Source organism: Solenopsis invicta, chromosome 10 (assembly GCF_016802725.1).
Source record: "Solenopsis invicta isolate M01_SB chromosome 10, UNIL_Sinv_3.0, whole genome shotgun sequence".
Lineage (NCBI taxonomy): Eukaryota > Metazoa > Arthropoda > Insecta > Hymenoptera > Formicidae > Solenopsis > Solenopsis invicta.
In genome coordinates, this window is record NC_052673.1 from 13,446,602 (window position 1) to 13,474,465 (window position 27,864).

The window sequence follows — 27,864 nt, forward strand, 5'->3', positions numbered from 1 at the left end:
CCTTTACCTTCCGCCGCGCAAGAAGATGCGTATCCCGCATAGAAATTAAAGCGCACGATAAAGCGGACACTAAATCGCAATTAATTAAATCATTAGTCACCCTCGTTTCTTTTATGTGACCACGGTAACTGTTCCGGGGATGTTGAAATACCTCGAGATGGTCTTTAAAAATTAATAGAGAGAGCAGACGAAGGTTAAAGAAGAGAGGACGAGTTTACTATACTTTGGAATTATAGTCACTTTCAAGATACAGCGATAACAAGTGTTATTATATAACGAAAGAAAAGAGCAATAAAAAATTTGCATGTATAAATATTATAAATAAGTATGAAAATATAGTAACGTGTATTAATAAAACTGATCGCAAAATACTTTTGGGCCAGCACAAGAGTTAAAGCTGTGCATAGCGCGCGATTTTTGAAAGACATTGAAAGAAACACAATTAACATCTATTTATTATTCTGTTTCAGGTAAGAAGCCGTCGGTGCCACTCTCATATCGAGACAAATTCAAAATAGGTAAGATCAATTTGACAGATCATAGTCCCTTTGCATCTCGCGCGCTCGCTAGAGAGTCTTCTAAGAATCATCCACGAGCAACGCCTCGAGCATGTTTGACACGTTTCCTTTAAGGTGCCGGGCTACCGTCCTGATGCGAAACAGACGGATTCGGCGTCCCTAGCCTAATTACAGGGCAGCTCTCCGAGCACCTGCGCCTCTTCTCCTCTTTCGTTTTCGTGCTTTCGCAACGGACACCCGTGAGTCCAACATGGATTTATGAGAAATGCGATTCAGACCTCTCCAACCTCCCTATCCGGTCAACATTGTCCTTATGGAGGGTGCCTCGAGGCATCAAAAATTACTTACGGCCTCTATTATGTTAACTACTATAAAATGGGACTAGGTTGTAATATTAGAAGCAGCGTCACACCACAATGAATCAGGATTGCAAAGTACCTCAATATATAAAAAGTTATTTGTTATTTTGATATCCAAAATAAGATACAAAGAGAATTTGCACAAGGCTTAAGAAATTAAAGTCTAATCGTATTGACAATGAGACGAGTTCTTGTAACAAATAACTGTACAATTGTAAAAGGAAATAATAATATTAGTTTATATTTTAAATAATTATTTTCTATTATCTTCTAAAAATATTGACTAAACAAAGATGCATATGAAAACAAGTCGATCAAAAAGATTCAAAATAGAAAAAATTACGTTACTACTGAAAACAAGATAAAAACAAAAAACGCAGATAACAAAATTACATTCGTGTCCCAAAGGATCTATTTTCTCTGTATGCACTTCAAGACGGTGTTGGTATATTCCGCAGAACTCAATCACGTATCCTGAAGCATTTCAAGAGGTAAACCAAGAGATTTCAGATGGAATTTCTAATTTAATTTCGCGAAAGCAAAACAATTTCAGCATAGATTTTATAATTAAACAGAAAAGAATTTAAAGAAAACAGAATTTCGAAAACATTGAATTTCGTATATGCAGTTTTCGAATATTAAAATCATACAAGATTTACAAACGTTCTGTTTGAAAAAAAATATCAAAATTATCCGATTTCTAAAGTTTTTAAACTAAAATTTTTAAGCCATTAAATTATTTCAGTATAAAAAGATTAAAAATGTTATTTACTTAAAATATAAAAATTGTGAAAAAAATTAAAAATTCAAGAATTACAAAATTGAAAGATTTTAAAAGTTTTATAGACACATTTTGTAATTTATCTATTAAAGATTATACAATAAAAATAATTACCAAATACCAAAAATCAATGTGAACGTTACAAATCTGAGTTTTTGAATTGAATTAATAAACTTTTTGTTTATTCAAATTTTCTACGTGATTCGCATAGTCATATAATGTTTCGATACACGTATAGAAAAACGATTCAATAGTTACGTGGTATGGAATATAATAAATCAGGAATTGACGTAACACCTGCGACAAAACCCACCAAACGAATTTAAATTATCTTTAAAAGACAATTGCTACAGCGCGAATGTACAGTCTGTATTTTTTTTCAATTACAATTATTCAAAAGATTTTTTATCAAGTACTTATATTATCATGGATTAACAACATACGCTATTCTTGTTACTCTTATTGTTTAATGTTTAATCGTTCACTCGATATCAGTTCAGTTACAAAAATTGTATTTTTCATCGTCGATACTTTTTATATTTCTAATTTCCCTCCAACTTCATTTAATATTTTCCAACGTTGAAACGTAACTTTGGACTTTAAAGAATTTTGATCCCTGTCTCGCTCGTTTTTCAATTTTCATCGCAGGGTACGTAGAAATAAATATAGCAAGTAGTCTCCGGTCACATCGAATTTCTCGTGACGCGACGTCGCGATGCCGAAGCGTCCGAAGGATGCGACACAACAGAATGGGATGGAACGGAGGTGGAAAAATGCGCTCGTTCTTTAATTAACTCGCGTCGCGCGCCATCGAGCTGGCCGACTTTATGAGTCGGCGCCGTGGAAACACGTGCTACGTTTATTAGCACGATGGTCTTTGACCCGTGTCTCGGTTGTGCAGAGCAGCACAGTGAACGCCGATCGTGCAGGAAACTCCATGCGGAAGATTTAATATATTGACTTTGATATTTTTAGATTTTTACATCGAGCATTGAAGAAAGCTTTTTTAATCGGTGCGAACAAAGTAATCGGAATTTTAAATTTGTAAAATCACAACTGAAATGTATTTTATGTTTTATGTAAACTATCTCTTACACAAAAGGAATGTATAACGAAAAATAAACCAGTTTGAATTTTTATAAATACATATAAAAATTTGAAATTTAAATTCAATATTTAAATATATGTATATGTAAAATACTGCATTCAAATACTAACGGGTCTTATTTCAAGCATTAGCACTCTTTCAAATATCACAAAAATCCGCGGAAATTTTTTATATTAAACGTCTCGGTCGCCTGTACCTATATTCAGACACTTATAAAAAACTTATTATTATTAATCTCAAATGATTCTTCGTTCTAGTATTAAGATTTAATTATAATTTGAAAGTGATTTAATGATTACACACTTGGGACATTTATTTTAATAATTTCAGAAGTGTTACCCCAGACCTACCTAAATTTTTGAAAAAGTTTTCTCCCGCACTCTCATGCAGTTTTCTTCGCCATTTAAAAATCTCTAATTCTCTAGTTAATCAGAATCCATTTGTCATCTAGTGAAAAATGAACATTACGATAGAAAATTAAATGTAACGAGCTCCAGCATGTCGCAGACTTTAATTACTCACGTAATGAAAGAATCGCTCTCGATTGCCCGATTCATCGAGAGGTATCGAATGAACCCGGCGCGTTATCCCAGAGATAGACGCGCGAGAGATAGGCTACACGTACGTGCACCTATACGGAGGCGTAGTGTCGCGTTTCAATATTTACGGGCTGAAATATTCACGAAATCACACCGGGAGCGGCGAATGCAAGGGAATGACTTGCCGGACGTACGCGGGCGCGTTCAATTCGGATGACGCGTCGCGACGCATCGCGCGGCCTCGTTCGCACGAAAATTATATACATCAAGAGATGTCGGCGTCGTGAATATTTGATCGGCCGTTACCGTTGCGCGCGCGCGTCATCAATTATTCCGCCGCGGTGCTTTTTCGTAGGCGGCAGCGCGCGATAACGCGTGTCCCAGCCGTGACAGATGTCCATTACCAACGCGAGCACGGCGATTTCCAGTGACGATAATTGAACCGCGAGTAGTAGCCGCGCGAAGTAGTGGGAGCGTGGCGCCCGCGCCGCGTGGCGAACAACACCGTGCTCGCGCGCGGTGAAGAATCGTTTCCTTCTAGCGCGCTTGTACGGCGAGAATCATTAATGATCCCCGTTGTTTCCCAACCGCGCACCCAACCGACGTGTTTTCTTGCATAGAGATGGGATACGGCGCGCAGAGTGAGTTCAACAACAACAGGGACCATTAATGATTTAGCATACGAAATATCATGTTGTAACTCGATGTTGCAACCTCGTTTCCAATTCTCCAGAATAGTGGTTTTCATCTATAAGATAGATCTCTCTGAAGATTGTGCGATACTTTCATTAAGAATAGCCTGAAATAACTTCGAAGAAATATTCCAGAAACGATCCTACAGAGAAAACGAAATTCTAAATTTCTTCGAATAAAAAGTTTTCACTTCCGCGAAAGAATTACGTTAAAAGTTACGTACGGTTCGCGAATCGTTTGTTTAGCATAAGATAAAAAGGTGCACGTTATTACGCAGGCTAGACGTAGGCTGTTGTCTCGTCCGGTGTTACCTCCAACAAAATGCAGTTTCCAGCGCAAAGATCGCGGCCTCTCGCCTTCTCGCGACTACGTTAATTAGCGAACTTTATGAATACGCCAGCGCATATTAATCCCGTCATTTCCATACGTCGCCGGCGGAGCCGATTCACGTCGGCGTCGTGTAACAGCATTATGAGCGTATTCCATTATTTATAATGTAATCGGGGCCGCGCTTTTGTAGTCTGGCGCGTTACGTAATTAGCACGGGAATTATCGGCGGGCACGATGGCGACGGCGGTGACCGACATTTCGGTGAAGCCAATTTTAGCCGCGGGCGAAAATGTTGCAAGCAGAATTCGCTATAAAAATACACTTCGGCGCAGCATTTAATTAGCCTTTAATGCGCGAGAATACCGGATGGGCACTCATATTTTATTGTTTTCTTCTTTTGGTCCTTTTTTATCGTCAAAATAACGTAATAATGCTTAATGTATTAAAAATTACATTTAACAATAGATCAAAATAATATTCATTCTATTACGTGTAAGAGAATCAAAATACAATAATTTTCTTCTTCAAACGATCTAATTGTGAAAAAAATAAATAAATTACGTTTGCATCGAGTAAAGAGACAACATATAATAAAACTTGAGAAAAAGAAATATGTAAGAAAATAATCAATTGAAATTTAATTATTAATGATATATATCATTTCCTTGTGATATTTTACTATTAATATTATCACTATAATGCACTGATGTCAAAATAGTTGGAATTAGCAATGCGGTCCATCTAACTCGTGATTTGTCATACGAATCAGCTTGTGTTACGAATAGTAATCAGGTTATATCAATCTACTGCGTGGATCACAATACAAAACAATGTAGTAGAAAGCAGATTACATATTAATTTACGAGGTGAGTATGTATTAACATTCTCGTGCATATTATAGAATTTATGCAGTATAACGCAAGTAAACTCGCCCGCCTCGAAAATAATATGATATTCTAAAAAGTATTAATTAATTATTATGTTTATTATCGAATATCGAAGTTGTCAAACACGCACATATGCGGTGTAAACATGCACGGCGTATTGTGCACGATATTATCGGTCAACAAGAACCGGTGATACTGTCGATGTAATTGGATCGCCAGAGATCGCGCACACTGCCGCGGAATGAAAATATTATGAATGGGTTATACGGGAAACGCGATCGCCACTAAATAGGCCGGCCAAGCAATGGCTCGGATTACGCGGTGCTACCCCTAAGTGACGTCATCGTGATAGCCTGTATCAACAATGGTTTCTTATTTCCGTCTCTTCGTCCCGATAGAGCAACGGCAGATTTATCAGCGAGTCAACTGAAGCGGCATTTGCTAAAGAGCGATTATTTTCAGCGATTCTTTTTTTTTTAGTATTAGAGCGATAGCACACAGGTTTTATATATACATCCTTTTTTAATATTACATTATTGCATCTATGATTTAAAAAAAAAATGGGAACGTTTTGCCGTACTAGACACTAGTACGCAGACAGAGATATTCATACCCATGTCCCGTCGAGGATATAACTATCGCGAGCTCGCCGCTCCGGCGTTACGACATCGTTACAAAAAATCGTTATTCCGATCCGGAGACGGAAAAAAGTAGAGGATCACGGAAAAGCGCATCCGGCGCGGATGAATGTCGCTCGCGGACGCTGACGCCCACGCGTCGATATCGGTTATCGGCGTCCGCGGGCGTCCCTGATCGATGACCCGCGCGATAGAAATGACGTTTCGCAGGATGTCGTTTCGTTTGCTCGCGTATCTAATTTTTTTTCGCGATCGCTCGTCGGACACTTTGACAAACTTGAATAAAGTACCGAATTAAAGGTCAGCTTTAGTAAAAAAGTTTGCACTAAAATGACCGGATATATTTTTTTTTATATAAAATTAAATTCGATTTTTTTTGTGTCGAAATTTGAAATATTACGAAGTTTCATGGAATAAAATAAAATTTAAAATATAAATCTATAGCGCAAACTGTTTTTACGTTCAATTAATTGTGTAGTAGGTTTTGTTTTAATAAAATCTTGTTTTATATTAGATGGACATTTAATATCCGTTAAAATATAAATGTGCATTTATACAAAAAAATATGGAACACAATGTCTTATAAATAAATTGCTTAAGAGATTTGCGCAAATTGTTAAATATTTAAAAATTGCAATTATATTTTTAAAAAAATTTAAAAATATTATTCTCATCTTCGTAGTACTTAATTCGGGGTTAAAGACGAACTTTAAAAGTGAAGAAAGTATTGCAGGTATGCTGTAATACTTTTTTCATGTTGTACGTACTCAGAACCCATCATACGCGTAACCGCATTCGCTCGTGGGAAAAATTGTGCCGATGCGGACACCCGGTGTAATCGGGTCTCTTTTGATCGCGATTCCGTAATGGACGAGTATGAGAACGAAACGCTATTTCGCATGCAAAACGCGACTACGAAAAATAGTGCGCGTGAGAAATGACTGTTGGCGCGCGAGAGAGCACGCGGGATTCGCAATGGTCATTGAATCGTCCTCTCAAATAGACGATCGATCTCACGGGATGTAACGAACACTTCGCACGCGCGTTTAATGCGCGAGCGTGTATAAATAACGGAATACGTTGATCCTTCATCAGCAACGAGGTATTTTCATGTCTGTCAACCGACAAATTAATGTAAACTCGAAATCACGTAGAAAAGAGAAGAATTAACATTTCTTTGTTTTTTTTTATTGATAAATTTCTCTTGATTCAAATTTCTTTTGTTCAACAAGTTGATTAAATCCAGCGAGAAGTAAAATCACGTTTTTCATGTGTAAAATTTATCTAATTTAAACGTAAGATAATTTTTTCAAATATTCAATTATTTAAATTATAACATAATTTTCAGTGAAAGAATTTCTTTTAAAATTAGAATAGGTTTTCGTGAATTACGGTGGGATGCCGAACGTTTTTCATGTACTTCTGCCAAACTACGGCAGTCGAATTTACAGCAGATGATATTAGCAAGAGATACGATCCTCCTTTTCCTTCTCTCGCATCGATCGGAAGTAACATTATGGAGACGCAAGTTCGCTCGGCTTTTCGCTCGGCCATGCATCTTTGGCTGCAACGGCTGCTGCACTTCGTGAGGCGCTCCCGGGACGCATAAATCAAAGTCCTCCGTGGAGACTCGCCTCGGTTACGCGCCCAATCCTCTTCTCCTCTTCTCCCCCCCCGATTCTACCTGTTTCCTCCCTCGTTCCCGGCCAGGCCCAGACGGCAGGATTTCTAATTCAAGCTAATCCTTTTTCGCCGCTCTAATTACATTATCAATTCACCGAGGACGGGCAGGCGCGACGCGGCACGGTACTCGCGTGTGTATTTACAAGCTGCATGGGTGCATACAGCGGTGCATTTACATGCGCTGTGCCTGTTGCACGTCCCGGCCGCGTCGGGCCCCCTGCTTCCGCGGACCCTCTTCCACTCTCCTGGCTGATTTACGATGCTCGAATAAATTATAAGAAACGGATAGAGAAGAGAGCATTAGCCCCCGCACTGCACGGGCGTCAGGTGCTATTCGTTGCAATCCGTGCAGTTTGCGCTGGGAGAAACAAAGGTGGGGAGGGAAAGAGAGAGAGAGAGAGAGGAGAGGGGAAGCGGGGAAGAACTTTTTGGTTATCGTCGCCCCGACGCAATTGCATCCCCCGTCAAATTGAATCGTAACTCGATGGCGGGCGATACGTCTCGCGTGTCGCGCGTCAATTAACTCCGCCCACGATTACAAGCTCCAGGCCGCCGACAATTTCGACGGAATCGATATTACTCGACTGGCGGAATGTTGGGAAACGGGTGCTTTCTCGGACGCGATGCGACGCGACGCTGTGTGACGCCGACACGACGCGGTACGACACGACATCGCGTCATCCCGCATTGGCGGGTTGAGCATCCCCGCGGAATTTTCGACGTCGCTCGGTTTCCCTAGGAGAGTCCCGACAATTTATACAAACAATGTACGTTTCTCCGTCATTATTGTTATCTATAATTATCCAACATCTCCAAAAAGCTGAATGCGTAAAAGTCTGATATTGGCATATTATACATGTATATGCATTTTATATCAATGCGTTATACATATATAGATATGTGTGGAATTTAAGTAATTTTTAGCAAGTTAAATTTTAAAAATGTTAACAAAAAATTTCGCTTCTTGTTTGTAAAATATTAATATATTGATCAATTCGTTATAAATTTTATTAGATTTTAATTAATTATTATATCAATGAATTCTTGAATTAAAATTCTTCTAAAATTAAATACATTTAAAATTATACAAATAAGAGATGTTCTTGTCAATGTTACAAGAAATTAATCGAGACAACTTCTTATACTCTCTATCACTTCCACAGTTTCACTCCGTCAAAGTAAACTCATTCGTTAAAAAAATAATCAATTTCGGTCTCGCCGGAAAGTTTGCAAGTAAATTAAACGAGAATACGCGCACGATATTTGGCATGCCTTGCGCTAATTAAATCCCGCCGAATCGACATTTAATTTAGATGCGCACATTGATCGAGACTCAGCATTCGCCGCGGTTGACCTTTCGAATCTGCTGAAACCGTTCTTCGAGTTAGCCTCGCGGACGGACGCGACGATGTGATGGCAACGGGAAGGAGAGAGACGAGAAGAGTAGTAGCGAAAGGAATGGAATATAACGATTCCCCCGGTAACAATACTCTAGCAGCGTTTCAAACAGGGCGTCATCGACGACGGGTATGTACACATGCCGCGCGCGCAGTAAGATTGTAAAGGTTTTGAGGTCTGAGACCGCATCTGACGACATCCCGCTGTTAGGCCGGCCCTTTCAAGTCGACCGCCGCGGCAGCGGGAGGTACCGGCCGTGGCGGACCTCCGATATATTATTACTTGGAGTCATTAATGGTAAACTGCAATTCTCCTCTTTTTTTCCTCTACGAACCCGGGAGAATGCCCGCCACGACGTGGCGCGATGCGACGGCAGCACGACGACCGCACGTCGCGGCGCCCGGAATTTGTCGAAAAGATATCAGCACTGATCATAATACGGTGCGAGAACGTGCAATGTCTTTAAAAATTACAAATTCGTGGAAAAATTCAGTTGAATCACCGCCAACAATAAGTTAAAAAAATATATTTCTCTTGATTTTATATATAGAATATTCTTTTACGATAAAGTGAATTGTATGTATAAATATCTTTCTTATATCTTATTTTTTTATAATTAACGTCTCGCACGAATCGTGTTAGCAGCGCATTAATAGATTATTAATAATACCGTTATATTACATATTTATTCTCACGCGATGATTGAGAAGAAATTTTAGCTTTATCATTTCCGCAAGCTAGACTGCTGTTTAAAAAAGACATTCATGAGACGGAGCTAGTAGAGTACGAAGGAATAATGATATTGAAAATATAATGCATTTTTGATTAGGAAGGGGGGGGGGCATTAATAATGTAAGGCGGTTCTCTAAAGCGGAGAAGCGCGCGCGGTGATATATAAGAAAAATTCATTTCTGCCGAAGCCAGCCGTTGTTCTCCTCGGGAAGTCGAGTAAGTAATTTCAATGGAAATTTCACGGCGTTATACTTAGCTCCTAAGAGGATAGATGACTGGAAACCGCGCAAGGAAGGATTCTGTGAGATCTCGAGACTGAAAACGCGTTGAAAGAAACCTTGAGAACGCAGTACTTCATAGAATTTGTTCTCCATTTGCAGAATTAGCGTTTCTTCTATAAACAAATATGCTAATATAATTTGTGTGAATTGAAGACAAAATTTTCTTAATTTTATAAATTTGCCTTTTATAAATAATCCGAACAGTTTTTTTTTTTTATCAATAGCTTGGAAATACAAATATAATACAATATGACAGAAAATGCTTTCGATTAGAAAAAAAAAAATGAAAATACTTCCACTACAATTTCGTGTTCATAATAACATTCTTGATTTGATTATTGAATCTAAAGATTTGTAATATAACTAAATTATGTTAGAAATATAGTTATTATAATTTATAATGATTTGTATACCTGTAAATACACAAGTCGTAACCAGGTACATCCGAGGTTAAGGCTGCGTTCGCTTTGACGCTTACAACGCTTGTAAGCATCACTTGGCCTTGTTTAATGTTTGATAAACAACGAGGATATGAAATGATGCGTAAAGCGCTGTATGAGCGCTAAAGCGAACGCAGCCTAATACGCAAGGCTTTGCTTTACAACCGCGTAATAATAATTAATTAAAATGTACAACGAGACACTCGTGACGTAAACGATGTACTTAGCCGATACATTGGTCAAACAACACGCAAAGTTGAATCGTACGCGTCCTAACCGCGGCCGCACATGACGCACGCGCGTCGGTTGCATTCGCATTGGTAACGAGTGCATCGCCGAAGTGCGGCTAAAAGGGTGCGCATAATAATTTCATTGTCCGGCGCTCGAGTTCGTAACAACTTTTTCGGGTTAAATACCGAGAGAGAGAGGGCTTCACCCGCTCGATTTCACGCAGCGGCGGCGCGTTTTACAACCCGCGAACAATCCGCGTGCAGTAAGTTCGGCCGCGGTAGCGACCGCATGACGCATAACGCGTCAGCCGCAGCTGCGGCGGGTGCAGCGACGGGCGAACGTAGCGAAAAAGGCTTCGACAACGATGCGGGGCCGTGCAATAATTCTCTCATTCAACAGCAAGAGGGGGAGGGGGGAGGGAGAGAGTTCAAATGTGTTTGTTCTAGTCGGGTTCTAATTTTCATGACGAGCTCCACGATGAATGAAACGAATTACGCGAAGCTGCATTGTAACTCGTCCCATTCGCTGCGTTCTTCTGCATAGTTGCAACTTTCATTCCGAGGAATATTCGTGAAGAATATATAGTAGTCTTTCAACTTTAATGTAAGAACCCCGATGGTTAATATTTCAAGCGGAAAAGACTTTTGTTCAAATATACATGTGCGTGTGTGTACATATGTGTATATACATCGCGGGAACAAAAAATAACTTGATCAATTAATAGGACTCTACATTGAGGGGAAATTCCAAACTCCTCGATCACGCTCAAAGAACTTCTAGCTCGAGAGCTGTGCCCAGCACAGGCGGCAGCGATTGAAAGCTCCAGAGGGCGAAGCGATAAAGCCTGAAAGGACTCTCAAGAGGGAGTTCCAGGGTGGCCGCGAGTCCGAAGATTTACACGAACGCAACGAGCAAAGAAAGAGACGGAGAGAATCCTCTCGCTTTCTGGTGCTTCGAACTTGACGAAGCGCATCCGTCGCGGGCGAGTCGCAATGAAACACAGTCGAAACGTCTACGTATATATGTATGTACAACACGGCTCCCTCGGAACTCTCCGCTCCCGAGGGAGGTGACGTCTTTCCGGCGGTGACCGCATATACTGGGGCCCAAAGCGCGTTTAAAGGGATCGAGAGCGAACTCTCTCCCTCGAAGAGATCTCACCTCTGTCTCTGGAGTTGGCCAACTTTGAACTTCGCCGCTGCATCGAATGCATCTCGAAAAATGGAGCAAATTGAAAATTACAAAATAAAATTTTGTTTCACGTAGGATTTAACTAGACGAACGATGACTTTGCGAATTATTTTACAGACGATACAGAAATTGATGTAACAGACGGGCTCATTGGGGAGGCAGGTGGAGTCGCTTAGGCGAATCGATGCGTTTATGGCAGTATCGTTTTGATCGAAACACACGTCGCGCCCGGTGTTCTATCTCATCCCTGGTTAATCGAGCATGTCGATGACGCCGTATATCGATTACCTGCCGCTTACGGTGTTATCGAAACGCGCTTAATTAACGGAGAACAAACTGCAGCGAGAATAACGGCGCGAGTCGAGCGTTAATCGCGATGTGAGGAGCAAAAACAGGCAGCTGAGAAATTGCCTTCGTGTTATAAATCTTTTTCTTGCCTCCTCTTTCTCAGCCCTCTGCCATTTTTATCAAGAATACGTTGGCCTCGCAACGATATTTTATACTATTTTTCCAGAAGCTTTCTGTCTCCGCGAAAAAAATTTAAATCGATCGCGTAATACGTGTTTTTAGTCTTTGGTTTTTTCTTCACGTAATTAACATATGTGCGTACACATATTGCGGAAGCAAACTCGAATTTATCTTCATTCTTGCCTCTCAGTAACTCTCTAATGTTTCTATTAAACATCTTCAAAGTATCTTTTTTCATTCAGATAAAATAATTCAAGATAAAACACGAATTCGGATTTACGAACAGCTGATGAAAATAGTGCTCGGTACGTCGGCGTGGCTCCTAAACTAAGTGGAATCGAAAGGAACGGAATTGAAGTTCCTGTTGGTTCTGTTTACCCTGGACCTGAATTCGCCGGGATTAACGGAAATTTAGGGGCGACCTTGCTCGACGACGCGAAACGGCGTATGGCCACCGCAGAACATGGCGCCGTTCGAAGTCGGTATCGGCCAACGTAGTGAGCGAATGGGACGTTAAATCGAGGCACTCCTCTCGTGTGTGCCCTCCGTAATCTCTTCGCATCCTTGACCTCCGCCGCCATCGTTTCCACGCACGCAGTAATTTACCGCGAAACATGCGCGTCGTTACTCAGCCGTCGCTTTGTTCTCGGATTTTCTGCGAGTAGACGTCTGTCCGAGATGATTTTTTTTTTGCTTGAGGATCTTTTACGTAATGATCGATAATGATGGCTGGACATGTGCCAACTAATGACTTCAAGAAAGGAATGCCTGTGTTACTGACGCCTGTACTGTTATTAAATTTGTCCTGATATTGCGTTAAATCTTTCATGTTATCAAATAGGACGCTTCGAACATGTTATAATTGGCACTTCACATCATTTCAAATATTATGCAATGATCTAAACTTGAAATACGTCAAATGTACGTCAATATAAAGGGATAATATTTCACAGTACATTTGCGCGATGTGTTAGGAGAAATACAGAATTGTAAAATTAGATACACAGGCTTATTTAGATAGTAGTATAATGATTGCCATAATATAATGTTCGGGGGAACGAAGAATGAGGGGAACGAGGGAAGAAGACAGCAAAAGGGGGCAACGACAAGGGAACAGCTTGCGCGAGCAGGAGACAAGGGGGGAGGGAGGGGTGAGAGTGGTGTAATAACTCTGTCCGTGAAAGCCTCGTCGTGAGTTCATTAGTTCCGTACCGACGCGCCACAATGCTGGTTTAGTCCGCGGTTAGGACTTTCCTCGGGAAATGCTGCGGCTCCGGCAAATTCAGCGAATTTACCCGCGGATTCCGTGTCGAAGCGTTTATATCACGCTAGAATATTATATTATGCGCCCTACTCTCGTCGAATATGTTCATAAACTGAATTTGCATCAGTTGCTCTAAAAATGAGAACGAATTTTTTTATCCACAAGTGGAACTTATTTTACTGTTTTACTGTTTATGATATACTTGGAATTAATCCGCGTAATATTAGGAAAAACAAAATTTAGTTTACATTCTGAAAAAAACTCACGAAAGCAAAATTATAAAAAGTAAATAATGTGTGCTTAAAAAAATACGTAACATACTTTTTAAGAAAAAGAGAAGAGAACGTAATATTTTTTCCATTAAATCAAATAAAAATCTTTAAAATTAAGTTTTTTCTAGAATGACCCAAATATATTAATGTTTAACGAAATGCACTATTTACTAAAATACGAAAAATTTAAAATATTCGCGGTTAAATATTTTCATAGTATTTTAAATAGAAATCCAAGATATAAAGTCTATCAAAGAGAAAGAAATATACTTCAAGATAAAATTTTAATGTGATATATAAAATATATTTTATCTTATAAACTCCTTTTATCAGAAATAATCCAAATGCTAAATTTATTCGCGATAGAAAATCTCTTCGTAGAAACTGACATACAACCGTAAAAATGCAACCGTGCGACTAGATTAAATATTGTAACAACGTAATCTCATCAGTAAACGCACCCCTATCCTCCTGGATTTCCACACATGCGGAGGTTTTCCGGAAACGGAAACCAATGTGGCTGCAACAGACGTCGGAGGCTGTGTGCGAGAGGTTTGACCGCGCGCGTATAATCGCCGTATTCGATTCGCCGCGAGTTGCAGCTGCACAACGACATGCGTGTAGTTGTATGCGAATTACCATGTGTCGCAAAACGGTAACTTTAATGAAAAGTGGCTAAAAAACGCATTGCTTTTTCTGTTACAGAGAGGTACGACACCGCATACGCTTGCGAGGGCAAGACGCTGGAGATCGAGTGCGGCGAGGGCAAGCTGATCCACCTGATACGGGCGAACTATGGCAGGTTCTCCATCACGATATGCAATGAGCACGGGAACACCGAATGGAGCGTCAACTGTATGTCGCCCAAATCGTTCCGCGTGCTGAACAATGAGTAAGTACCGCACGCGCCGTGTCTGTACATATTTTTTTTGTGATTGACTTCATTCGATTTGCCTCGAACACATTCCTTTGATCTCCGTTTCCCTGAGAAATACCGCGAGCAGAACTGGATTTCGCGAATGACAAACACGTGAGCGTAGAATTGAAAAAATGACAGAGTTATTGAAAAGATGCACAGTGCCGAAAATTCAGAGATCTTGAATAAAGACGTATCATCCAGTTCTTTATTTATTAAAGAGAGAATTGTTTTCTCTTATTTGTATATTTATATATTTCAATAATTGATACCGTCTGAGCGATTTTGACGATCAGAAAAATTACATTTAAAATGTAAAAGAAAGAATTATCTGTTCACATTTGAGATGTAAAATTCATAATAAAGAAATTTTTGCAAATAATTATTGGAAAATTAATTAATTTTCTCATAGGTAAATACAGTTCTTAACAAAGTGAATGTTGAACAGAGCGGAAAACAGATCTATACTTTACATTTCTTACAATCGCGAAAATTACTAGAACAGATAATTATAGAATTTCTTGTTGAAGCAACGAACCGTATCAATTGATTTTAATTATTTTTTAATTTATAAAAGTGTGTATATATGTATGGAACAAAAAAGGAATATTAGCTAACTTGAAAAAGAAATTAACTAATATTTTTCGCTATAGAGTAAAAGAGTAATATATCTCTAAAAATATTTTATTGATTTTTTTTTTGTGTAATATAAATTCAAGATCTTACTGATTTTTGTGTGTGTGCGAGCATATCATATTTTTTTAATGAAATAATGTTCAACTCTGCTCGCGTGGCGCCGGTAGATCCCTCATAATTATTAAAAAAAGTAAAAAAAAAACACAATACATGATACTTAATTAAAAGAAATATCGAAATCAATACAATTGATAATAAATCAGACTTGTCATTTTAATAATTATCTCGTGATTTTCCGATTCTCAGTTTTGCTTTCACGAATTTTTCGTGTGATTTAATGGCATGAAAACGTATAATCGAGCATTTAATTCACTAAAAATATATTAAGCATATTTACTCGAATTATAAAAACTGATTGATCAATGAATTAATTGATCATTCATCAACAAAATAAACGAGTTATTATTTTAATGTAATTACTTTTAAGTGTATGTTACATTCAACTATATCATAAGCAAGTCTGATTTATATATCGTTCGCAAATGTTCAACCATCGATTGATTTATTTTCCGTTATCAGTGGGTTATTCGAAGCGAAGGGATCTAACGAGCGTCATTTCTTTCCGTTCCTATCTCACTTTAGTTTCCTCCTTCAAATCAACAAAATGGAGCATACATTAAGAAGGGGGAGCAAGGGGATAAAAAAAAATTGAGTGAGGGAAACGAGGTCGGAAGCGAACCGCTTCACATGGTCGAGCGAACTGGCCAATTGCTGGACCATTGAAGAGCGCGTCTCGCGATGGATCGTCTAGGAAGAGTCGCAGTATCAGCGATAGCTTCGCTATCACGGTCCTCGCGAGAATCCGCTTCGTGCACCTCGCTGTCGCGATCGTGAAGAACACAAACATGCATATCCATCAGTTCTGGAGATCAGTCACTTAATGTTTGCATTGGAAAAAAATATTAAATGCAAATCAATTTTGTTAATTATGAAAGCGATGAAAAGTAAATAGCGAAACAAATTCGTTGACAATTGCAGTGATCGATCTCCGTATAAGTATCACTTTCACAGAGAGGCGTAACTAGGAATGGTGATGATGGAAGTTAAATATCGGAAATAGATGAAATTTTTCAACATTGCGTCACACACACGCGCGTTAGGATCAGGATATTTTTACTCATAATATATTTGTACTAGTCATGTTTATAGGGTGAGATAATGTGTCTAAATGTATTGCGGAGAACACATGTTCGCCTAGTTACGCCACTATTCATTCTCGGACTTTCCCGTCTTTCAATTTATTTGATCGCAATAGATCTGTTCCACGGAATAGTTACGTTGATCGATGTAATTATAAAACATGAACATGTGTTTACGAAAAGCAAAATTTCCTTTGTGTTTTCACAAGATACATTTCATGTATATGTTCTATTCTTAATGATAAGATTGGAAGTCTCTTTAAGTCTCTTTATGACAGCGATACATTATCGAGTTTAATGCGAAATCCAATCTAATTACGGTCTAATGCAGCTGATCTTTCCGTGGAGCAGTCATCTTATCTAGAGAGAGTCTAGATAGATCTTTTCACGCGTCAAAAAAATACTCTTCAGACTCCTGCCTTTTTTGTTTACTATTATTAAAAGTCTGTATTCACAGCGTAAAAACATTTACCTGATGTCTCGTAATTACATGGAATAATTGTTTTCGATTAATTAAGAGAAAAGAACTAAATTTTTTTATGTGACGCACGTAATGAAAAGAGAGTGTGAATACGGGCTGCTATTTATTATTTAATAAAAAATGATGTTCAGGCAAAGCATTGATCAAAAATTTACATACGTAATGTAAACGATTCGCGAAATACAGAGAAAACAAAGTAGATGGATAAAGATATTTTTAGTAAATTTTATATTTTTATATCTAGCTTTTTTCATTTTATTATCAATAATTGGATAGAGAAAATATAATTATAAATTTTGATTAATATTGAAAGATCTTTGAATATCTTTCAATATCTAACTCAAAAATAGTTTTGATTGATTATACAAATTAATACAATTAATTTGTATTTCATATCTTTCTTCAGGAAAACAACTATTCATGCATCCATTGTACAATAATATCACTGGGTAACAAATCTCAGTGAATTATGCTAATTAATTAAAATTTAATTATACTTTTAGTGGTTTTCAATATATATCATCCTTAAAAATTAAAACTGGTAGTATATTTATTTTCTCTTGGGATTACAATTATTTTACTTTTATAATAAAAGTCCACATGAAAAAAATGTCGACATTTTAAAGCTTTTTCATGTGATAAATATACATATTTGTGACTCAGTTTTTTTACATTAAATTGTTATTTGCAAAGAGGAACCAAGCAATCACATAATATCCTGAAGAATTTAATTCGTTAATATATTAAAATAGAATAATATTCAATTTATTAATTATTCCGCGATTGGAATTTCTATCAATAGAATCTTTATCTTTTTCCTCTCTCTCTTTTTCTCATCACAGATATATTATTTTTTTTCAAATATAAATATACTGGAACGAATTATACAATCTGTTATATTTTTCTCATTAATGATGGGATAACGGAGTAACGAAAAATTCGTAACGTCCATGTCCAATTTGCAAAGGCTATTGATGTATCTCGATGCTCATTTGCGTCGAAAAGAGATAACCCGGTTTCCGGTAAATTTTAATCTTCTCGCAGAATGATTTCTCTACTCCATATGTATGTATTGATACTGAAATAAATTATTATCGCTGTGGTCGCCTCTGATGCGCACTCTTCATTAAAACTGTCGTTACACGACCGATCAATGCTTTTGCCTACGCATCACATTTCTCGCGGAATCATTTGAGAATCAGCATTCATCATCGGCGGACTCTCGAAATCACTAATATCAATTTTACGCGACCTTTCGCAACCTCTCCTTATATTTGATACCTTAATATATAATAATAAAGATAATTGCAGAATTACATAATTTGTGCCAAGAGAGAGTTGAGAAGTTGATTAGTCATGATAATAATAACCATAGTCATAATGACATAATATTTGAAAATGATCAGCAATAATTCTATTGTTGGTTAATAACCTTTAATTTTCTATTAAATCTAAAAGCTTTAATAATAAAATACGAAATAATTATTGAATTGTTACGTATATGTATATAGCTCTACACAATGTTATCTGAGAAATATAAAATAAAAGGAATCGTTCTTAGTAAGTTGATATTTTGAAAAAGTATAACAAAAGAATTACATTTTCCATAGAATACACACGTACACACACACACACACACACACACACACACACACACACACACACACACACACACACACACACACACACACACACACACACACACACACATACACATATAAATTATTAATTTACTCTTGATTGCAATATTGTATTCTGCAATTGTCCATATAAAACTTTGTTGATGCAATATTAATCAGAATTAAATTATTACGAGATTGTGAAGAGCTGATTCGACAATCCGATTGAGCGCATTAAATTGAACTTATGACCAAACAACGAATTTCGTTTACGTTGCTTCGTTTGTTTCGTTTTATTTTCGTTGCATTTAGTTATTGACAATTTATGTGTGGCGCTTCCTTTAATGCAGGGTGTCTGAAATAGGTTTTCTCATGTTTTAAGCATGTTCGCATGTACATTTGGTGGGACAAGACGCTTGGGTTATATGGTATCCCTTAAAATCCTTTTAACACCTACAGTACGCGACCTCGCGGTCGATAATCGTATTAACACATTGTACGCCGTTTCTACTAATTGCTGAAGTTGGCAAATGTCATAAAAATAATGTAGCGCATTTATGAAAATTTTACGTATCCTACATTGAATAAAACGGCTTAGAATGTGTTACTTATAATATCTAAAATATGTATAATATATATATTTGTATTTAGTTACTTAATTAGAAAAGAATTTGCAGATCCTGGTCAAGGTTTAAACAAAATGGAGCAAGCATATCTATTAAACGTAAATAGCTACGTAGTATATTAATATAACTATACATTATAACAAATAGTTATAACAAGTTGCTTATAATATATCTAATTATTATTACATTAATTATTTTATATTTGATTCCTTCTTAATCCGTGCGTGATTTCTCTTTCTCACTGGAGCGGAAATTTAATTAACATTATTAATATAGCATCTGAATACAAATTTGGGACATTTCAAGGCTTCTTTAATTTGACTTTTAATGTCTCAGAGTAATCTTAAATAAACAGTAGACGTATTAAATATCAGCAAAATTTATTTATCCGTAAAATTTATTCATGAAATTATAAAGTTAATATTTTCTGTATTTTTTTACATGTTTACTCATCTGGAAAGTTTAAATTAATATAATATTTATTTTCAACTTTTAGTTTCTCATAGGTGTCTCAAAGATTAAATTCATCTTTATAAATCATTACTTAATTATGTCATAAGTTTAAAATTTATGATTAACTTTGAATTAATGTCTATAGACGTTTCTCATATTTGCGGGACACCTCTATAGAACTTTTTAATTGATATAAATATTGATTCACGATTTAATATACTAGTACTTTCAAAATTTTTACAAATATGCTCAAAACAATCGATTACTTTTGAGTATACAATATGATCATAGTAATGTCTAATGTCCTATAGTAGGCTAACCTTCCTCCTCTCTCTATCTCTTTTTTTAACTTCTCATGACTGAATAATCTCGCTAGCAAATTGCAATAAATAATCGCTCGTCGACGCATTGCGCATAACCAGATCGGAAGAAGTCGTACAGGTGCATCCTGCACTTCAAACCGTGCTACTGGGCTTCACGCCAGACTACGAAATTTCTGCGCGTCGTGCCTGCGAATAATCGAGCGCGTGGCGGGAGAACGGGCCAAAATCATTTGGGAATTCCGTTTAATCGCACCGCTAGCGAAACCAATTGCGGATTAACCGTCTGCCGGTTGCAACCGGGACAAAGCGAAGGGGAGCAGGGGGCAAAGTGTCGGTGTAAAGGCCGTGGTAGGTGGGCACGAGGGGTGGATTCGCGTCCGAGATTACGATTTAAGTGAAATTGGTAGATAACAGAGGGGGCGGCGGGGAGGATTTTAGCGCAACGATTAATGAAATTGGATACGAAACGCTGCCATGAAATTCGCTTCGTCGCCATTTAGCGCGATGAACGCATTTGTTCTGCGCCACATACGAGCGTATTCGCTAGGTAAAATTATAATAGACACCGAATCTTGAATGTGTGACTTCCGACGTATGCTGCTGCATTACGCGGAATATTCGCGAAGCATCCGTCAGAAATGGTACGCTGCGAATGAAACTAACTGTATTATATTAAATATTACGTATTCGCGATCTCAAGTACATGTTCCTTTTGCGTGTTACACAGAAAGAAAACACGTTCCAAAAAAACGCGGGAAATTTTTTACTTTTGATATTTTAATATACGTTCAATATAGAAATCAAGAGGCCGTTTCATAGATATATTATGTTAATAATTATTTAATTATTTGCATTATTTCTATTTATTGAATCTTTATTCTCATTATTATTATTCTTTTTTTTTAAATACGCTGAGAGAAATCAACGCTTGAATTTCGCAATTAATAATAGAGGAGATGAGAAATGAGATGGGTTTTTTCTATGCTAGATACTCGACAAAGTATGGAAATTTAATTGCCGCCAGATCTCTCGCTCGGATCCGAATTTCATCGAGCTTTTTTTTCCTCTTCATCGCATCGCGAAATAGAATCATTATACTGTACACACATCGTTCCACATATAATATTTCGATTTCTCACATCAAATTTAAGAACTGTGATTGATAACAGGCAATAAAGTTTATTTAGCTCGTGCGTGACGTAATCAATTCGATATGAACGCAGAAATAACGGTTTTGATGAAGCATCTAAAAATTTAGCTGGTTCTACCAGCTTGGTCTGGACTACAAGTCTGAAAATAATTATGTTTTACCATCAAAATTCCATTGGACGCTCAATCTGATAAAACGTCAAAACTTGTAGCAGCATCGTGCTTGAGTGTCCTAATTTTGATGGTCCATTATAATTATCTTCAGACCTGTATGTAGCTAACTTTCTAGATACTTCAACAAAAGCGTTCTCTTTGATGTAAAATTTTACAATTTGTCGTTATGCTGATGAGAGCGTACTTTTCAATTATGAGTAATCACGAAAAATTATAATCATAATAAAATCTGAAAGATGCTTTGTAGAGGAAAATATTTTTTACAATTTTGTATATTATGAACTTCAATGCAATGCTTTACATTATTTTGACGTCTTTCTAATGCATATTTCCAAAATTGTTTAACATTTTTGTATCATCTAATATCAAATTTAAATACAATCATTTTGATTCGGTACTCATTTTGACTAATTTTTTCTTTCTCCGGTTCTCTATGTCGCGGTTTGGATATCGATTCTTCCAGGGTTAAGCAAACCGAATCGAAGGAGAAACAATAATTATGCCGACGCGAAATATCGTCGCGGGGACTGCTTGTTTGTCGGTACGAAACTTTTGTCCCGCCTGATAAATAAGTTTTTGTCCGCCGTGCGGAATGGAGCGGCTAACTGCTAATGAAATGATCGCGTCGACGAAAGTTTGGAGTTCGTGTTTATCCTTCATCTTTCAGTGAGAATTTCTTTGTAATGGAGGACTGTCCTCCTCCCCGTCGTCGTTCAGGAAAACTTTTCTCTTGTCGACGAATATCTCACTCGGGGTGATAATCGACGCCGGGGATGACAAGACTGGGTCGAATTAATTCGCGTGAATAACGATTCAAACATTGTTTATTTTAGCGAAATATACGCGATAATTTGATATAAATGAAAAACGATGTAAGGTATACGAAAGAATAATTTTACTGCAGCATCTAAAGATTTAACTAAATACAGATCAGAAAATAAATTTATGTTGAACCATCAAAATTATTCTGTACGACGTTCGAACATGATACTGCTGCAAAAAGTTTTGATATTCTAGCAATTAAGTTAAACATCCGATACAATTTTTTAAATGATTCATAATTAATTTCAGATTTGCATTCCATCAAAATTGTTCTTTCCGTGTATCATATCGACTATTATTGAAACTAATTTCCTTTCTTTCGTCTATGTTTGTTGTAATGAATGCAAGTTAGAACGGTGAAGAATCTGTTAATTATTAATGATTCGCGTAAACTAAATCTTCTAACGAATGTTAGTAATTCGTGATTTAATTTTATTTGCGGAAATTTTGTCGGCGGCGATACAGGCGGAATAATTTATTTGTAAATTATTGTCGTGCGTTAGGACAGCAATTATTTTTTGCAAGAGATATAACTCTTCTCAAATCACGCCGTTAATCCGCTAATGGCGATGCGGCTTTCGAGGGAAACTTTATCGCCCGCAATGGTTTTGTTGCAAATTGTTACGTTGATTGGAAGATACGTCGGAATGGAAATCGCTTTTTGTCAGATAATCTTTCAGATCGATTTGTTCACGGCTTTTCATGTTGCGCGATGTGAGAGCATTTACTCTAAATTGTTGGACAATGTAAAACGTTAATTTCATATTTATTATTATTTTTACGCATTCGCGCAGCCAGAATTTAATCTTATAAATTTTGTTATTGTTCTCGAAATTAATTAGGCATACAACTTGGTTTATTTTCCAAATGTTTGCATTATGAGGATTTCATCGCGATATTTATTAAAATACGTTAAAAATGATTTTCTACGAAAAATTCTCCGCTCTTTTTCCTGTTGACCCAATCAAGTTTTTTACTTTCTCCTACTATATCCGACCAATCTCCGACTTCTTCCAATTGTATCGAACTTAACTTAATTGCAATCACACAAACTCTATAATTATGTTACACGGAATTAACTCTCTCGCAATCTCATTTGATGGAAAATATAGTTATGTCTTATCGATAAAGCTTTTGTTGTTTCCCTTCGTTTTCACATTTTCTCCGCGGCAACTATAGACACGTCAACAGATTTTCATTTAAGTAATTAAATTTTAAGAATCGATGAACAATTCACTGAACGAAATAACGAAAAATTCCCAAAAAATATCTTGTGTTTTTTTTCTACGAAATTTCTTTAACAGATACCACCTTAATCTCTTGTTAATTTTTAAATAATTCGAAGAATATGTTTAAATACTTAAAAGTGGATTTTGTTACATAAAAGGTCTATTGAAAATTAATATCATGCAATAAGCGAATTTTCCTTTAAGAGATAACTCATCAAATGACTTAAAATATATGAATATCCCGAGTTAGTCAAAACTTCTGTTAAGCCGAAACTTAACAGAATATTGTGCGAATCGAAGATACACAATAAATTTTTCGTGCATACAAAGAAGGATTAATTAACGCAGATTTCAATCGTATTGATAACAAAGTTTTTCGCGTTGTGTTACTTATGTACGTCTTTTTCTTCCGTCTTAATTTTACGAACGCCCCTTCGTTAACGATTAAGTTCTCTTCTTACCCCATTCACTCTTTTCCAACTTAGGATCCCCCGCCTTCTTTAATGTATCTTTTCACGAGTTTTCACAATATATCTCGCCTCTTCTCGTAACCGCCTGCTTCGGTGTAGAAAGTAGCACAATAAATATCGCTATCCCCAGTATCTCTCGTATTTCTAAAGGCGCCAAAAGTATCTTTTAAAAAACTTTTACAGTGACAAATGGCGGATGAACTGATAAAATTATTCTTATATTGTTTTTTGTGGAGATCCTCCAGAAGTTCTGATTAATTACTAATTTTTTTCATTGGCTGCAAGTCAAGTTATAATTATTATCGATAGCACTTGTACAACGAGTTTTATTATTAGTGCAATTAGAATTTTCAATTATTAAGATAGTCATTTTTAATGAAATCAGTAAACCCCAGATCAGTTATATTATAACAGTTCTATTGAAGCTCGAAACTTTATTTAAAATATTTGAAAAGATTATTGCTCATACAAGACGCATATCGCAAAAAAAATTGGGTCCATCAACTTGCACGCCGTTTGTCACTGCAAACGTGGAAAGATTCTGTAATGTCCGAAATAAAAGAGATATCTCAGATGCGCGGTATTTTACTTCAGCCCATATACATACATACGTAATTACATGTACACGGACATGCACACTTAACTTACACGCGCGCGCGCGCGCGCGCGCGCACTCGTGTACCTGCCCACGCCCCCAAGTTCTCTCGACAAAACTCGTTTAATCCCCAGGCGGATTAAGAGAAAGAGACGTTGCAACGAAGAAAGAGAGGGAGAGAAAGAGAGGAAGAAAGAGAGCTCCCGGTTAGGTACTTAAAAGTATTCCAATCACGAATACACGGAAGAAGTCCGACGAATATTTCATCCGTCGTCGTGCTACGAGCGTATTGGTGGAGCTCACAGGAATCAGAAGAGAAATGAGGGCGGGGGGGGAGGGGATGGGGGAGAAGAAATGAAGAACAATGTTTTCTTTTAATTTTTTATCGTTGAACGCGTCTCACGGATACGTTGATACGATGTTTATACAAGATGTTCAGAGACAATACCGATGAAGTTTGAGCGAGGTTGAAGGTGATAATGGGTGGATCCACATGAAAAGTACAGTACTTGCACTAAATGTGCAAGGAAACATCTTCGAAATTGCGATATGATACTCGAATCGCGCGATATGAAGACGAATTTGATATTCTTGCTCCATCTTGTTCTACCATATAGTCGACCAACGTAGCGTATGCATGCCACCAGTAGTAGTAATATTTAACATACGAGTCGTTCATTTTGAGTGATATTAGTCGCAATTTTGGAATTTCTTTAGCATTAGCATATTTCTTTAAGATAAGACAGAATCAATTACAAATTACGGAAGCAGAAATGTTCAAATAAATTTGTTTAATAACTACAACTTTGTTATTTTGTTCATGCTCTTAAATTAATATCTTTTTAACGATATAACCGGTACTAAACTGACGAAAGTAAGTGTGACACATATTTACGTTATTTTGTCAACACTTTAACACTTTTTTTTAATGCGATGCAAACTTATGACTTTAAAAAACTCGGACGAAAGAATACCTATTAATCTTTAACAGTTTTTCCAAAGTTTGTGACTTATATCACCTTTTATATGATGAACGTTTCCACTTGGTGCAGCCACGCCCGTGTAGATCGCGCAAGCTATTGTACCGCTTCTGTCGGCCAGTTGACGGATTCGGTGCAATATGCATCTTATTGTGTGATGAAAATACTAATTTCTATATGCCGCAGATTTTGATTCAAATTCACGATCGTGACTGTACCACAATTGTGTGTCAGCGGAGAAATCTTGTCATACCTTGCACTTCCACAGTAAAATAAATATTTCAAAATGGGTGTACCTATGTTTTTTAATTGTCAAATTATTTAAATCATTATTATCGGTAATTGAAATGAGAAATTAATTCCGTAAACATTTGCGACGTACGCGCAGTAAATATATTTCCTCTAGTTTCAAAAAAATCTTTTTGCTTTCCTTAAGTTTGCCTTAGATAAATTTGAGATTTGTCTTTGCAATTTTGTGTCGAGATTTCTCTGCGCACGGCTACCGTTACAGGTACACGTACAAGCTTTGTCTTATTTAAAAAATATACGTATATATGTGTATATATAAGACAGAACAACGTGTGCTGCCATGGATCCTTCCTTTTTCTCTTGCCGCCCGGAATGCCAAGGAGAGATGCTCCTGTGTTGTGTCTTTCCGCCCTTCTTTTTGGCTACCCGTTGTGTAAACCCGCGCAGAATCTCGTCTACTAAAGGAATTGTCCTGCGGGAAATTCCTAGTAGGGAAAGAGGCTTTTTCGTCGACATTCGTCCGCTTTTACGTTCGCGGTCACTATCAATCTTAAATAACGTGATGGATTATTTGTTGTAATCATAGAAGAGGATATTAAATCTTTATAAGGCAACCCCATTCTCGATTGCGCGCATATATTTTTTGATTCTTACTTAAACTAAAAATAGAATAAAAAAAATCTACCTAGAAGAATTTTCATAAAAAGGATTTAAACGTATTAGCTGATATCGACATAATAAATTTGATAATTAAATATCTTACACATTTCTGTAATATCCGTAATATTTAATTTAATTTAAATTTAATTTTTACTTAAAGTAGAACGAGATTTTTTTTTAAGAGATATACATTTTGAGTTTTGTATACGTTGATAATTTTATTAACCACGTAGATAAATTATTCCTGACCAATCGCACTTTTTTACGAATAAGAAACTTTCGATGAATTTAAAATCAATTCTCTTATCAAAAGAGTTGAATTAAAAAATTGCTTTTAATTCAAGCATTTTTTTATCACTACACGAATATCGTTGCTACACTCTTTGGAAAGTGTGATAAAATCGCTATCATCTTCATCCGCTTGACTGTGACATCGATCGTCAAGCTTTGTATGCGAAATAGAGCTATCTACGAGCTAGAATATCGTCGCACACGAGAACGTTAAACATCGAAAACACTAAAAATCGGTCGGACGGGCGATCGCGTTTCGATTTGTCCTGGCACGAGCGAACGAAACGCGCATACTCGTACGTTAAACACTAAAAACACCGAAAATCGCTAGACAGCTCGGCGACGAAATCGCGCTCGGTCGCTTCGATTTATCGAAGCGTAAATGAACGAAGCCGTGCTCGCTCGCTCGCTTGCTCGCTCGTTCGCTCGTTCGTTCATCGAAATGCTAGTGTACGCATACGAGGAATACACCCTCGTGAACAACGCAAAACCGATTAATTTCCAATTTCAGCAGGCGCGCATCGCCGATCGTGTTTGTGCCCCGCTCGGTCGCCACTCTCGCCCTCTTTCAACCCACTCTTTTTCCATGCTCGTAGACCCGACAATTACCTTCAAAGTGAAACTTACTTGCAGTTTTCGAACGGATAAAACACAGACAGAGAACGAAAGACAGAGATAGATACGTTTCTGTATTAAACGGGGAAATATTAAACGGAGAATAAAAATAAGGCAGGTCGATATAATCAAGTTATATTAAACAGGAGATAAAATTTACTTGCATTAAAATTATTTCAAAAACAGGCTATAATTTGATAACTTTATTACTTTGAAATAAGTGCAGAATATTAGATTTTTTTGCAGTTAAGTCTCTCGGGGAAAGTTAAAATTAGCAAGATTGAAAGAAATTCGGAATAAAGCCAGTATCTCAAAATAGAAATTCTGTTATATCAAGTAATCTAATTGTACTGTTTGATCGCGATGTTCTTGCGTCATTGTGGTTCGACGCAACAATAATTGGTGCAGAATTGACATGATATTAACCGAATATACGATATCTCGTCATTAACGACGTCATTATCAATATCGATGTCCATCACTCGATCTGACTCGCGTCGCGGTCGCGACTCTATAACGCTTATAAGCGTCAAAGCGAACACCCCCGCTTCTTTTCTCGTTTTT

The 27,864-nt window shown here is 37.1% G+C and overlaps 1 protein-coding gene across 10 annotated transcripts in view; it reads left to right on the plus strand.

Annotated features, from left to right (window-relative positions):
• Nucleotides 1-27,864, plus strand: part of LOC105193213 (latrophilin Cirl) — an 803,058-nt gene that overhangs the window by 734,850 nt on the left and 40,344 nt on the right. For 8 of the 10 annotated variants that reach the window (XM_039454371.1, XM_026133332.2, XM_039454374.1 and 5 more), the window contains 2 exons: nt 471-518; nt 14,519-14,705. In XM_039454371.1, the coding sequence (XP_039310305.1) occupies nt 471-518; nt 14,519-14,705 (235 nt within the window). The remainder of the gene's footprint in view (nt 1-470; nt 519-14,518; nt 14,706-27,864) is intronic. The other 2 variants (XM_039454373.1, XM_039454376.1) reach the window with 1 other exon arrangement.